General features: G+C 38.0%; 1 protein-coding gene across 2 annotated transcripts in view; it reads left to right on the top strand.

Annotated features, from left to right (window-relative positions):
• The window catches only part of cdh16 (cadherin 16, KSP-cadherin), a 34654-nt gene that overhangs the window by 2977 nt on the left and 15122 nt on the right, over positions 1–16555 (top strand). For both annotated transcript variants that reach the window (XM_079867922.1, XM_079867921.1), the window contains exons 4-11: positions 1529–1663; positions 2090–2219; positions 3313–3471; positions 5102–5298; positions 10863–10988; positions 12308–12458; positions 12558–12770; positions 13189–13265. In XM_079867922.1, the coding sequence (XP_079724048.1) occupies positions 1529–1663; positions 2090–2219; positions 3313–3471; positions 5102–5298; positions 10863–10988; positions 12308–12458; positions 12558–12770; positions 13189–13265 (1188 nt within the window). The remainder of the gene's footprint in view (positions 1–1528; positions 1664–2089; positions 2220–3312; positions 3472–5101; positions 5299–10862; positions 10989–12307; positions 12459–12557; positions 12771–13188; positions 13266–16555) is intronic.

Here is a 16555-nt window from a genome sequence, read left to right as displayed (position 1 = left end):
GAAATTTAGAGAAGGGGTGGTCAGCCAAACATCAGTCTCACTGACCGCTCCAACTGCACAACCAGTGGCCCTGTTTACACTAACAGACGGTATGTTTTTTAATGTGCCCTTCAAATGGGGTTGGAATTTCATAATTATTAGTTTCGAGCTCATGAATGTCCAAGTTGTATTTACAAGTGGGAAACTCTGAATTCTAGATAATACATGAGTTGACAAGTTGTGACGCTGGAAGGAGCATGTCAACTTGAAACACTGATAGATCAGATTGAGAGATCAGCAGTGTTGGGTTAAGTTACTTTTTAAAAGTAATGCATTACAATATTTTGTTACTCCCTAAAAAAGTAACTAATTGTGTTACTTAGTTACTTTTTATGGAAAGTCATGTTAAGTTACTTTTATGTTACTTTTTCTCACCTGGGCTGGACTTGATTGTTGATTGGACTTGATTGAAAATCTAAAGTTATGTTTTTGGCCAAAGTAAATACCCTTTCACACCAAAAGTGAAATCATTGTAAAAACTTTGTTAGACATTTAGTTTTGATACTATAAATACATTATAGATTTGGAAAAATATTCATCTTTTTGAGTTCAGATTCTGTGTTAATTTTACAACTTGAATGTGTGACTCAGTTGTAAAAATCGAACTAGAATATACGTAAAACGTTTTATGCATTTTGGCCGTTCGTTTACACAACAACGACCTTTTAGGTGCCGGAAAACACAAACTTTTGAAAAAGGTTTCAAAGTGCAAGTTTTTTAAAACGGTTTCCGTAACCAACAAAAACGTGAATCTCTGAAGACGATTACGTCGTGCACATGCGTATTACGTGTTCAGTCTCTAGTGTTTCATCGCCATCTAATGGCCTGGCAGCAGAATACAGGGTTTTTAGTCGTTTTTGCGGATCCTTGTGAATGGGGATCGTTTTGAAAAGGGTGTCGTCTGTACGCGGAAAACTCAAAGGAAAAACTTGTTGTCGTGTAAACGTACCCTGTCTGATAAAGCTTTCTTTGCTTGCATTCCTTGTATAATCTATTAACTATTTGAAAAAAAATATATATATTTATTCATGCTGCTAAGAAGACAAGAGGTCACCTACACACTGCAAAGTTTCAGGAGTGACAACTGCACAAATGACCCCAAAGCAAAGCAGTTTTCATGTGATTCTTCTAAAAATAAATTACGTGGCTGAGCGTATTAGACCTGGTAAAGCTCAAGGTGGAATGGGCAGGGTTTGTGTGATTTGAATGCAGATATGATGACTAGATAGCATTTAGATTACATTGAAATCATATCCCCAACTCTCTCGATATCAAGCAGTTGCCTGTAACAAAAGCTTTTACTCTTGTTTTTCAGTGCATTTTAATGTCAAGTGTGAACTGAGCCAGTACTCACTACAGCCTCATACTGTACATAATGATGTTGTTTTTTTTTGTTGTTGTTTTTTTACAAATAAATAGTACACTAGTAGCCTACAGTTTCCCATTATAGATAAGTTTATTTTATATTTACCATATTTTTATATTTCAGTTGCTGGATCTCCCCCTGACCTATTCTGATCTGACTGTGAGTGGTGATGATGAAGGGATTTTTGGGGTGGAGTCAGGCTTCCTGTATGCCCTTAAACCTCTGGATAGAGAGAAGCAGCCATCCTACTCCTTACAGGTGCACAATCATAAAGAACATTTAAAAATCAGTAATGTTCCTTTGTCTTTGACTTATATTTAATGTCATTTTTTCAAGATACATTGAAGATATCAGGATAACCTTGTATCAATTCCATGTCAAGAAGATTTGTTTTTTTTAACATTCATTGTTACAGAAGTTCTTTGTAAAATGCATAAGTTACTTCGAGATGCATGTCAATTCGGACTACTACACAGCTTCTTGGATCACGAATGTTCAAATTAAACCTATGCCACTCAGATCATTTGATACAAATTTTAGTAAAAATCAGTGTTCAGTACATCTGGAGGCAGCCCAAAATAACAAATGCTGAAGAAAATTGCTGGCCAATGAAACGTGAAGCACAAAGATTTGAGCTCTTATAAGACATTTTATAAGTGTTTTGAACTGAGTGATTTTTCCCAGGTGTCCTTCACAAAGTCCATGCACACTCAGAGCTTTACTGTCGAAGTGTGCGTCATCGATAAGAACGACAACGTGCCGGTGTTCTTGGTTGAGAGCATGAGAGGCAGCGTGCAGCTGGGGCTTCTCAAAGGTGGGTGGGCAGTGATCAGCAGGCCTGCATCAGAGAACTTCGTTTGCTTGATGCTTATCCTAATTGCCTTGACTTTTTCTTAAATGATATAGGCGTGTGATGCTAAATGAGATAAACTGTTAGTTTGAATGTCCCACATTTCCTTCACCACACCATAAATTAGAGTAGCATAGTAGCGCAGTTAGAAAAAGCTTATTGTGCCATAGTTGAATGGGACTGTAGCTTTTTTTCCTTTCACTTTTTATAAGACACATGAAGACATGTTTGACATCTGTTTGACATGCAGACAAGCTGTTTTACCTGTACACCATCACTGTGATAATAGATTAAATGTACTTGAAGTGCTAACAATTGTGAATTGAATTTCTTAATTTTCTCATAAACTCTTGTTTGCTTGTAGAGATTGCAGTGAATAACAAGAATGTTTTTGTCATTAATGTTCAGAGATTACTCATCTCATCTCTAAGAACATCACAAAAGAGAGCCTCATGTACTCTGACCTCAGAGGCTTCATGCTGAGGAAGAAAATTAATTGAAGAACAAACGAACAAACTGATTCACCGTTTTTTATCAGTGCAGTGAAGTCATCCTCTTGAATACGCATTGGCAATTATTTGAATATAGAACATCAATAATGACCTGTGTTGAATGTCAGGCTAGTTGTGAGATTGTAAGATGTTTCACAATCACTTGATTGCAATCAAACATTAAGAATAGAACAATTACAGAAATTTAAATGTATTCCGGTTTCAACCAAATTAAGCTCTATACACAGCTGTTAATAATGATTTTGACTAATACCCCATTTAGTAAAAAACTTAATTATTTTCTGTGGTAATCAACGACTTTGCTTTGAGAGATTTTCTCTTATGGCCAATCCAATTCCTCCCTCTTCTCCATGTCATTTTCGCTCTCCTTTCACAGTTAATAAAATGGGCAAAAATATAATTGTGAAAAAAATAACTATTTTTGAAATTCCGTTCTGTTAATATGCAAATAACCACCATTTGCTCATCAATCTAAATGCGTCCGTTCATGTAGATTGTGATAAATCATTCTGATGTGTGTCTGTGTGTACGTGTCATTGTCACAGGAATCCCGTTCATGCAGGTGGAAGCGCTGGACCGAGACGACCGAAACACAGCCCACGCGGACCTGCGCTTCAGTCTTCTGGACCAGATACCACGCATCCCTGCCAGCCACATGTTCTCCATTGATTCTATCACCGGAGAAGTGTCTCTTACAGAGGATGGTAATAAACTACTGATGCTTCTCTGTGACTAAGATTAGGATAAACTGAATGAATAGTCTGACTGATATATTTGGTAAAGAATAAGTCAGTGCATGTCCTAATCACAATACCATTGCATTGACCAATCAAATCTTGAAAAGGCATAGAATAATACCTCTTTCCTTGTAAATTTTGGATTAGTGCACTCATGCTTTTTTAAGCATCTTGGTGTAAACTGCCTTCCTCATCTGTCACTCCTCTCAGCCCAATTCCACCATGACATCAGCTAATAACTTTCTCTTTCGCTCAGCCAGTCCAACATGCTCTGCTTACTGCATTGTTAACTCGGCTGTTAACAACCTTGTTTTTCATTGTTTTTTTTTTAAACACGGCCACTATTTGAATGAGTCATCAAGACTCCGTGCCTATCAGGTCATCTCAGACGATTCTAGTTCAAATGCAATGAGAGCAGCCTGGCATTAGCTCAGAGAGAGGGCTAAAAACAGAGGCTTAATACGCTCACAGTTTGTACACTGTGTTTTTATGTGGCTGTGCAGACAATAGATGGTTTTGCAATGTAGGTCTTTACTGCTGCATTTGATTTGCTCCCGGAGTGATATACCTTGTGTTAACAATACATTAGATACATTAGATTATTTTGTGGAGTACATTAGATACATTAGATTAGATGCATTACATTACTTTGTGGAGTAATCTAATGTTCTTACTAGTTAGGTTGATTTAGTCCAATTAACAAAAAAAATATTTGATTTACACTACCGTCTTGCATAAGATTTCTATTTAAAATAAGTGCTATGTATCTTTCTATTCAAAGAATCCTGAAAAGCATTGATAATAATAAGAAATGTTTCTTGAGCACCAAATCAGCGTATTAAAAGGATTTCTAAAGAATCATGTGTCACTGAAGACAGGAGTAATGATGCTGAAAATTCAGCTTTGCCACCACAGGGATAAATTACATATTGAAATAGAAAACAGTAATTTTCAATTGTAATAATATTTCACAATATTACTGTTTTACTGTATAAACAGTAGCATAACCTTGTAGCCTTGGTGAGCAAGATAATTTTTTTATCAACATTTAAAAATCTTTAGAATGGTAGAGTAAATAAAATCAATTCTATTATGACAACTCTCAGTTTTGCATGGTAATGGATATGACAATGTTAATGTATTTGGTCTTGGCAGAATATATATCTGCTACAGTGCTGCTGCTACTGCCAATACATACACAGACACGCTGCTGTGAGCATGTAAGACATACTGCTGTATAAAAAATAACATATATGAAATTACCCATAGCAGATCTATACAGGTGGAACTCAAACTGCTACAGAAAACTCTAACCAACTATTTAAAATTTTAGCAGCAAGCTCATTGGCTGCAGATGCAACAGGAACCAATCAGCTTGTGCCATGTAGTTGATGTAATTGTCAGCAGGTTCAGTTAAGGACCCATCACCCTGCACCATCTAGAGCAACATGATAAAATTGGATTTAATTTAGATTTTACATACAGTATAAGATACTTACACCAAATAGTTTCCCTTTTTAGCTGTTGTTGGTGTTATGGGGATCTTTTTATATCAGCCGTTTGTGGGGTTTTTCCTTAAATGTGTCTATCTGTCCAGGTGCCTCAACACTAGATCCAGAGATGTGTGGCCGCTACAAGCTCTCGGTGATGGTGCAGGACATGGCCGGCAAGGCCAACGCTTTCTTCTCGACTGGAACTGTGTTGGTGGAGGTGACTGGGAATGCGTGGGCCTCACCTGATCCAGTGAGATTGCAGGAGAATCTGCCTGGACCATATCCCATCCCAATTTCACAGGTAAGATGAAAGCAGAGGGTTCTAGGCACTGGCGGCATGAGATAGATATCCTGTGTGTATATATTATACTGTAGGTGAGTATGTTATATTGCGTTCAAAGGGAAGTGTGGCAGCATCCCTCAATTGCACATGGCTTTCATCATGACATGACCTTTTGCTTCTGATTTTATAATATTAATCATGACTCACTGCCATCTTAACATACAGTCTGAATGAAACACCTGATATCGTGATAGTTGATATGGGCCATCTACTTCCAACCTCTTAGCACTTATCTTTAGTTTACTTTACATTTAACTCCACAGCAAAGGTTAAATCTAGCTTGACAATTAACGTGTAACATCAGAAAATGCTTGAATACAGTCAGCGAAATCAGAGTACAATTGTGCTATGTGAAGTGGAAAATATGTAAGTTGTGTTTGCAGAAAAATATTTATTACCATCACAAGTTGTTTGTGGGTTTGTGGCAAAAGATCCTCCTCTCTCTCCTTTATGGATGCCTCCTACACACACACCAACACATTTCCACCCACTTAAATTTCTGGATCACAAAAATGCTTTTCTTTCCCAGCCTGGGCTACTCCAGGGGTACTAAAGTAGCGTGGAAAGGTTTTGATGGTAATGTTTACAAGAAATAGTCATGATATTTTAAGGAAAGCAAACATATCAAAGTGAGTGACATTTGTTGCAGAATATATGTGCTCCTTTGTAGTTTTTTTTTTCCCCTCATCTGCCGGCTCCTCCCAGTTGTAGTCTGTTCTGACTCCTCGTCCTCCTCCAGAGCCCCCACCCTACCTCCTCTGTTGAACTTTATTTAGTTATGGCATGAGGATGCATCCAGGGGGGTGGGTTTGGCTTGGTGTCACTTTAATTGTGTTTTGGTGTGGTTCTCTTCTGTTCCTGTTTGCCTGTGTTCCCGATCCTTGTTTGTTTTCTGATTATTACACACCTGTCTATAGTTCTGTTGATTAGCCTCCTGATGTATTTAAGCCCTTAATTCTCCTCAGTGCTTTGTCTTGCGTTAACGTTGTGTTCCTATTAGAAATATCATGAGAACCGATACTTGGGTACCAAGTCGATATCAACATTTGAAAATCCTGACGATACTTGTTTTTCTACAGTACCGTAAGTACCGATGGTACTGAACATTTATGCACTATAGCATGTAGGTTGATTATCAGAGCAAATCAGTCATTTTCAATAGTATCCACATTGAGCTACACGGTACAATACAAGACTTTAGCTCACATCGTTTTATATCATGGCAATTTATAAATTAAAGCGATTTTGAACTATAAAGTACTTGCGCACTCTCTGAGAGACGGTCTTCAGTCGCTGCACCCTCAACCATAGCGCACACTCATAGCTGCCTTTCGCGAGTGTCAGATTTTTGCGGCTTATTTCACATAAACATTCAAATACACACACAGAATTATGTCCAAATGCCCATCTTGGTGAATATTCGCATCAGTTATGTGAATGTGAACAGCATATTGTCTCCATCGATTAGGTCTTAGTGACAGCAGCCTTTAAAGGGGTCCTATTATGCCCTTTTACGAAGTCTTGATTTTGTTTTTGGGGTGTACTAGAATATGTTTTCATGCTTGATTGTTAAAAAAATCATTATTTTTTCATTATTATTAACCCCAGTATGGTTGAGCGCGTCGTTTTCAATGAAGCCCCTCCTTCTGAAATACGAAATGTGCTGTAATTGGTTAGCTGGCCCAGTGTGTTGTGATTGGCACCGAAATGTCCCAACCCTTTATAACGGCAAGCTCTACTCAGATGTAAATATTAATGATTAGTGTCAATTTCAAACCAATTCAAGTCTGATTCAGACCCTGACAATGTTAATGAACAAGAGGATTGTGCTGAACAGACTTGAATTATGGATTTCACAGGACGTTTCAGAGTGGGAAGTTTTTTTTCTTACAGATACGTTGTTATCCACCATTTAATCATATTTATAACGTATCATATCGGAAAACTATGGTAATCCAAACCGTAATCGATCACAAAATCATGGATAATTTTGCATTGAACTTTGAGCGCCGGATCTTTGCAGATGTTGTTTATGCTCAAACAGCAACATTACACACTAACTAAAGTTAAAAAAGTGAAATCATCATCAAGGACCCCTTTAAAATCTGCTACTGTCTACTATTGTATTATTAATGATAATCAAACAACAAAAGAAAAGCTTTAATAAGGATTAATCTATATTTTACTTATACAGTTATGACTATGCACAGTTATTTTATATTTGATTCTTCAATTTCTGTGGTATTTTTACTTGAATGCCACTGTTAGACCTAACTGAAAAAATATACAGCGTTGTTTAATTTGTATCTTTATTCTATTGTATTTATTTATGCTACTGCTTTTAATGTGTTTATTCATTCTTGTTGTATTACTGACTATTGCAACAAATTACCTCATAAATACACAAATACATTAAGTGAGCTAACATTTTGGTAAGATAATTGTCATTTATTTAAAAAAAAATGTCTTGCAATTTCTGAGTGAGTATTGTTTTAAAGTTAGGAGCTACAAATGACAGAAATGGTGAGACACGCTGTTTTATATTATAGTACTGGTTTTGATGTATGCAATAGAATTTTAACAAATACCTTTTTATATTAATACAATAATATAGTATTGCATCGACATTGCATTGTATTATATTTTAATTAATTTACACAAAATAACTCTTGATGTAAGGGAGTCAGATAAGGAACAATAATACATGTGCTATGTGAGCTGGATCTGTCTGGATTTTTTATTTAATTTTTTTTAATGGGAAAAGCCTTTTCCCACCCACTCATGTGTGCTGTGATGTGCATGTGGGTGGCTGGAGTTACACTGGTTATGAAACAGATTAGTGGTCATGAAGGACTCAGACTCTGTGTGTCTCTCATAGCAACACTCCAGTACAGTACTCCTCATTTCATCCTTCTCAATTCTTCTATTTTTAAAATGGTATAGATATAAACCTTATAAAAACTGTATCTCAATCCTCTTAACTCCATGTGTTCCTACAAAACACTTTTGGTATTTCAGATAAAGAGCTTTATTCGATCATAATGCTTAGTGGATGACTTGAGCTTAGGATGTCAGCTTTGTTTGTTTGCTCTCACTCAAATCCACCAAATACAGGGGTGCCACAATTCAGAAGAGCAGCTAAATTCAGCAGCTGCCCATTCTTTATCCCCATTTAGCTGATGCCACAATAGTGCAATCCACTTTTTTTTTCTATCAAATTGACCCTAGATGACAAATCACTGCTCAAGAGTCACAATTTGCTTGTGAATGAGTGTGTATTAGACTGATGGGGTGACAGCAGAAGCATTTTAAATTGCCATGTTTAAGTCAAGTCTGTGGACGTTGTCATGATGAAGATTCAGGCTGAAAATGTCAACATTTTCCCTGTAAATCTGTGATCCGTGCACTCCATAGTTTATTTTACAAGATGCTGGTGTGCTTTTATTAAAATTTGGCTTGCTTAATGCTCTACATGTTCTTGGATTTCACTGCGCTACATTTTAATAAAGTTCTAAACATAAGTTCAGGAGAAGCCTGATCAACCTGTCCTGTCAATCATCACACAAGCGTCTGTAAGGAACCGCCTACTCATATCCAGTTAGGGGCCTTATTGCAAGGTTCAATCCCTTTCCAATTTAATTTATTAGTATTTTGTTGTGAAATTGCTTTTCTAGCTTTGTGAGCTACACAGACATATTTGATCGTTGTGACAAATTTTTTGAAGACGCTGCTTCATGTTAAATGAAGTAAAACTCCTCAAGAGACCTTTCTTTTCCTTTCCGTTCTTTTCCTTTATTGAAAACAGTGGCACTCATGGGCAAGACGCTGAACAGGCAGTGAGATGTGGATCACTAGGCGAAACAGCCAAAGATGCAGCTCATGTTTACTAAGAAAAAACACTATATAAATCACTGTGTGAACCTTTCCTAACACTTTCTTTTAGATTTGAAAGATACAGAAGCCCTAAAGGTGCATTCACACTTAAGGTGTGGCCACATTTACCGCTGTTCAGCTAATTTTCGCAGGTGAAATCCAGTCATTTCAATAGGATTCTGCACAAAAACCCTTTTGAAATGCTTGAGCTCTTTAAAGTTATTATTAGCCAGAAAGAATAGTTCTGAAAGTGATTCCAACAATATTGTTCGTTGTCGTTACAGTTGTGTTCTGAACCTCCATATTCTTATATAATTATGATTATTAAAACTTTAGTTATTAGTCATACAGTAGTTAGTTATCATCCTTAATTTTTATGTTTTTTGTTTTTTGACAAATTGTCTCACGATCTCAACACAACAAATACTGTTTATCAAGATCTCAACTTACAGTAAAAGTTATCTCTCATTTTTTTACATTTTTTAAGCACAATAAATATAAAAGGGTGCATCATGAGCAAATTATCTCGTCATTTTGATCAGATATTCACTTATGAGTGATTGAGCATTTCCAAATCTGTATACTCAAGGAGGAGGAGGCAACAACTTTATCTAACAGTTACATAATAGTGACTCTAAACATGTGGTCAAATTTTATTGCCAGCCAGCTCGAGGACCCAGGACAACTGCATGATAATAGAATAATATTTGACAGATGAAATTAAATGATTTTCAGCTGATCAGATTATTATTTTTTCTCTCATGATAACAAGAAAAAAAAACTTAGCTAAAATAAAAATAGCCTCTCCCATATTAACCTGCATCTCAACAGTGAAACTTGGGCATTGATAGACTGCTAAAGCATCATTCTCCTTATCACAAGAATACATTTTCAGCATCAAACTGTTAACACTCTCTCTTGTCAATCCACAGCACTAAGCATCAAAGGCATGAACTGACTCGTCCTAAGAGGATTCTATCACTTCTATCAAAAACAGGCCATGGAAACGATGAGATACAGTGTGTGTATTAGTGTGTATGTCATCTAAATAGATGACATCACCTTAGTTGGTGCTCACCATTTTAGAACAGCAGGACGACACTAATCTCTTCAAAGCTGTGCTTCCTTGACGGTTCATAACAGTGTGGGCAGGTCACCTTTAGAGAGGCCCGCTGATGTATACAGAGTGCTTGAGTTTGGAGAGCCATCTCCATAACAAATGGTTGGAGGGCGAGGTATTGAGGAGATACACATGTCCCCCTCGCTCTCCCCTCTACAGGGTCCTCTCCTTCTTCGGTGCTTTTCCACACCCTTTCCAGGACAGTTTGCATCATTTGTGGCAGCGCAGTGGAAAATCCCTCCATCGCAAAGGCAGCTGGTTTGTTTTGGCAGGTTCCCGGCCTCACCGCACTTATCAGCTAACTCTCAGCAGTGCCTAAACATGCAGGGTTTTCCTCAAACACTGTATCTCATCGTTGTTTAAATCTGATGTCCAAGCCATTTGGATGGTGCCCTCACAGGTGCCTTGTGAACACTGTATAATAAAGCAGGCTTGATTTTAAGATTAGCCTTTGGGTATACACTTCAAGTTAATGTTGTCAATAGTATTGATTGGTTATGTTATGTATTTTGGGTGTGTGTCTTTGCAGGTGAAGTGGAGTGGCAGCCCAGTTGAATATAGTCTTGAGGGAGAGTTTCCGGAAATGTTGTTCACTATCAACAGGGAAGGAATCATTTACCTGAATGCTCCTCTGGACAGAGAAACACAGGATCAGGTGAAAGATAAACAATTCATTCATACTTTTATGGATTTACATCAGTGCTAAATGTGGTAAATTCTGTCTAAATTTCATTATTTACAACAGTTTTTCTGTATAATGTTGAAATAATAAGAGAATAGTAGTGTTCACTCTGATGTTCCTCTAACTCCAATTTTAACCCCAATATCATTTATTGCTGCTATTTTTCTATCCATTTATATTTCTTTAAACAAGTAGTCCAGCAGGGATCAAGCTCGAGCCAAGTTTTGCACTCAAGCCCGTTTTGAACAAATCAGTGCCATGCTTGAGGATTATGTAGTGACTTTACACTACTATTCAAAAGTTTAGGATTGATAAAATGTTTTAACGTTTTTGAAAGGAGTTTCTTATGCTCACCAAGGCTGCATTTATTTGATCAAAAATACAGTAATTATTGTGAAACATTAAAACAAAACTTTAAATATTCACTATTTTAATATATTTTAAAATTAATTTTATTCCTGTGATGGCAAAGCTGTATTTTCAGCATCATTACTCCAGGAGTGTTGAATAGATGAGTTAAAAAAAAAAAAATCTTACTCCAAACTTTTGAATGGTAGTACTGTACATAAAGCCATTATTTAATCAGCTTGCCCAAGTTATGCCCAAAAAATCCAGTTCAGTTCTTCTTATATTAACTGTTGGATAAAATACTCACCCAACTATTCAATTGTTGGGTGAAAAAAAGTCCTAAATAAATAGCCAAATGGATCACAGAATAATGAAATTTTCTCAACATTCTCAATAAAGAGCCAAATATCAACAATTCCATGGCTTTTAATCACTTAAGAGTAGGCCAGCATTGCTACGGTGTCCATTTGGAGGTACATATGCCTGTGGAGGTCATTTAATCAAAGGAAGCTGGAACTTTGTATCTGTCTTCATCAGTAGTATAGGGAAATCCCAATCATTTTTTACTAAGAAGACTGTAACAAGACTTCACTCTTCCAGCTACAGTATGTAACTCACATAGCATCATAATTCTCATGATGTTTCTGTAAATAGGTCTACGTACGTACATCTTCGCCATCAGATAACTAGCCACTTTGACAGAACGTCTTCAAATTTATAACTAAGTTCACTTGCCAGTTTGTTGTAATAGTCTGTTCTAATTTTATTTTTGATACATTTTAATAGTCAATCTGTAGAACATTTGGGATTCAAGTGAGCATGATTTCTTTTCATCATCTATTATACATCAATAGACAGATGACATACAGTTCTGATTTCTTTGCAAATTATAATTCACAAAAATGATTTAGATTACAACTCATTTCTATGTTTTTCACTTTTAGTTTCATATTGACATAGTAGTGGAGAGGCCAGATGGCAGAGAGATTGCTAAGCCCGTGGAGCTGAGAGTGATGGTGGGGGACGCCAATGACAACAGGCCCACATTCCCACAGATGCAGTACCACACAGTAGTCAAGGAGCTTGCGACAAAAGGTTACACACACACACACACATGCACAATAGAAACACAAAATCCTATGTAAATACCAAAAAAAAGCTAATTTAGTGAGTGGTATGATCTTCTGCTCACAGGTACAGAGATTCTCACTGTCCAAGCAGCGGACAACGACGATCCGAAAACCGATAACGTGCGAATATTTTATCGGCTGGTGGGCCAGATGCCTGAGACTCCTCGAAATTTGTTCCGTGTGGACCGGGACTCGGGAGTGATCACAGTGCAGGCGGACAGCATGGAGGGCACCGCTCCACAGTACACACTCACCATCACAGCAGAGGACGCTAAAGGTCGACACAATGCAAAACTAGTTTAGTTAGAATGGCACCATGTAATTAAACATTGTCATTTTGTGCAATTTTCTCTGATTGGTTTGCATGATTAAAGACACATTTTCTTTTTTTCAGATTTCACATTGTGATGCTCCAACATAATTTCCTATAACACCTGTGGTATTTAGTGTAGTTATGCAGCACAATCTCAGTCACTTTATGGCTCTTAAAATGTCATTTCTTTCCACATACTGTACATAGTATGACTACTCTGTCAGCTAGAATAAATAATATGCCATGTATAATATGCCATGAATCTGATATGCTGTCAGACAGCAACATGATATCTTATCACCCTTGATATTAAATGGCAGTCTCTAATTCAGTGGTATTGCTATAAATAGATAATTAATATGTTTTCTGACTTGTTCCTCAGGGCTGAACAGCTCATGCACTGTCATCGTCAAAGTTCTGGATGAAAATAACAACCCACCTATCTTCTCCCATCATGAGGTAAGGGCTGTGCACTATGGGTACTACTATGTCTCTGTTATATATTATTTTCAGTTTTGTGTGTGAAAAGTTTCTTTTGGACTCTTGATGTTGTTGCTGTCATCTCAGCCTCTCTCTCACTTTCTTGTGTGTGTGTGTGTGTGTGTGTGTGTGTGTGTGTGTGTGTGTGTGTGTGTGTGTGTGTGTGTGTGTGTGTGTGTGTGTGTGTGTGTGTGTGTGTGTGTGTTTGTGTGTGTGTGTGTGTGTGTGTGTGTGTGTGTGTGTGTGTGTGTGTGTGTGTGTGTGTGTAGGAATGTGTGGTTCATGAGGACACAAATGTTTATAACGACATGGGTATTATATAGTTATAACGTAAACATGGTTTATGAGGACACTTCATGTGTCCTCGTAAACCAAAAGGCTTAAAAAAACTTACTAAAAGGTGTTTTTTGAAATTTAAAAAAATGCAGAAAGTTTTCTGTGATTGGTAGGTTTAGGGATAGAGTTAGTGTAAGAGGATAGAATATACAGTTTGTACAGAATAAAAACCATTACGCCCCATAAACCATTAGTCACCGTAAACCACATATAAAGTGTGTGTGTGTGTGTGTGTGTGTGTGTACAAGGCCTGTGTTCTAGAAAATGTGATTTACAGAGTCAGATGAGATAAAGAGCTTTCAGGGGGAATCCATGCTTTAATCTTAGGCTTATGGACATATAATAATTTAGCTGTGAGTGTTTCTTTTTTAGTTTTGAGCACTATAAATGTACAATGCTCACAGCTATAATTGGATGACACCAATTACGACAGTTTATTCATATTAATTCTGCATTTTACCTGAAATTATGTTATATTCAAGGTAGGCTACCAACCACATCAGTTATTAGTTTTACATGTTGAATTTATTTGTATCAGTTGATATTAGAAACTTAACTGTACATTCTAATTTCTCTTTTTTTACATTTAGATTATGTGAATTTTAATATGAGCCATTTTTCAGTTTTCAACTAGTACATTTAAGTAAATTATCACCTTATCTGCATTGGCCAGAATATTAACATTAGTGCATCCATAATTACATTCAGTGAGCAAATGTAATATATAATTCTGTGATGAGCATTTTTACAGAACATGTCTGATTCTGCTATTTTTGGAAGAGTTTCTTACCCTGAGGTGATGTTCTAAATATGACCACTTACTAATTTGTAGCGCTGTCTATTTATGGTACATGAACGCATTCACTTATGCAGAACAGCCCTGAGCGCCTTTCTTATGTCATCATCTTTGTTCATTGATGTGTCTGAGTTGAATAATAAACAGTGAGATTATGATCGCTGACTAAAATGACTGGAAGAGGTGAGAAAAATGAGGGATGGAGAGCGGATACAGAACAGAGCGGATGCAGGATGGAGGCAGGCAATGGTCCCTGATTTCTGGAAAACACCCTGCGTGTTTACGCCTACGTGTTGTGAATAATACAGGAGATGTATGTGGGTGCAGACAGAGTGCCGGTGTAAAGATGGAGGGCAGCTGCAGTAGAGGGGTAAAAAAGCAGTGCTGGCTTGAATTCAAGAGGTATATATAGATCGTCTTTGAAATAAGCTCTGTTCTGCATTCTGGAAACAACCATAAATCTCACCTCACTGGCTGTGTGCCTTTTCATTTTTTATTATGTGTCCCCCATTTCGTTGACAATGAAGTTTAGTCACTATGAAGCAGCCTCAACTTAGATGGATGATGTTTGGATAAATTGTGCTGTACTTACATTAATGAACAGCATTGTTTGCAGAAATGAACACACATACATTTTCTACTCTCCTGATAGGCACTCTCCGGGTCATGCCCACATATTCAGCTAATATTCTGGTTCCTTTTTACCTCTTTTTTTCTATTTGTCTCTCTCTCTGGAGGTACATTTTTGAGAGGGTCATGCCTGTATGTCAGGAGTTAAGTAGTTCTGAAGGTCAACAACAATATAGCAATCGGTCAAGTTTGTCTAGTTAGTGTGGTTAGCTCCATCGACAACAATATAAATAATTATAATATTCTCCATTTTAACATTATAAAAGTCTTTTCTATCTTACTGAATTTTTTTCATTTTCCATTTGATATAGCTCTTCTCTTAACTGGAGATCATTCATAAATGGAACATTTTTGATGCATCCATTTGTTCAATAGGTTTTCTAATCACACACATCTTCATGGTTAATTTATTCTCCATTTTATCATAATTGCATACACACTTAAAAATAAAGGTTCCAAATGGTGTGTTTTGCCATGATTCCATAGAAGAACCATTTTTGGGCTCCCCAAAAAGCCTTTCAGTAAACAGGTCTTAAAGGCACGTCTCGGTTACGTATGTAACCCTCGTTCCCTGAGGAGGGAACGGAGACGTTACGTCAGTGACTGACAAATGGGGGTTTCGCTTAGAAGGCTTATCACCTTCGAGTTCTTACAAAACGAGCCAATGGCAAAACAATGCATAGTGCAACTCCGCCCCACCATGTGGGTATAAAAGGAGCAGCGCTGCAATCTTGCATTATGTTATGCTGAAGAGCCGAGACTAAACTCCCGGCTGTTCCAGCGGTTGTGGCAGGGGGACATAATGTCTCCGTTCCCTCCTCAGGGAGCGAGGGTTACATACGGTACCAAAACGTTCCCTTTCATTCAGTCACTCTGAGTTACGTCAGTGACTGACGAATGGGGGTGCCAATTCAATCATGCCACAGCGGCTGTCTTTCAGTGCCCTGCGCAAGTCTGAGCTCCCTGTCATGAGACTAGCACGGACGAAGGGCTAGGCTTAACGCACCGAGCCGATCGGGCACTTTCGATGATGAAGAGGTTCCACTTCAGAGCATAGGCGTGTCTCGTGGACAAGGCCCTAGCAGAAGTGATGGTAGCCACCACCTGAGGTGGTAAACCACGTCCCGTCCAGAACCCACACATGCAGGTTCCATAGATCGGGACATGGGTGAAGGAGGTCCTTCCTCAGAGAAATTGGCCAGGGAGGAGCTGCCACGAGGAGCACCAGTTTGGAGAACCAAGTCCGGGTGGGCCAATGAGGTGCAACCAGAAGGACCTGCTCCTCGGCCTCCCTGATCTTGCACAGGACTTGGGGTTCTGTCCAGGAGCCCACAGCAGCTTGCACATGGCAAGCCAGCCCGTGGCAGAGGCATCTGTTGAGACAACAACATGCCTGGAAACTTGTTCTAAGGGCACTCTGGCCCATAGAAAGGAGAGGTTCGACCATGGGGTGAAGGTCTGATGGCAGGCCTGAGTAACTGGTACTCGGAGCATGCCCTGTTGCCAT

Source organism: Squalius cephalus (assembly GCF_949319135.1).
Source record: "Squalius cephalus genome assembly, chromosome: 3".
NCBI classification, from domain to species: Eukaryota; Metazoa; Chordata; class Actinopteri; order Cypriniformes; family Leuciscidae; genus Squalius; species Squalius cephalus.
The sequence above is the reverse complement of the archived record's forward strand: the minus strand, read 5'-3'. Positions and strand labels throughout refer to the sequence as shown.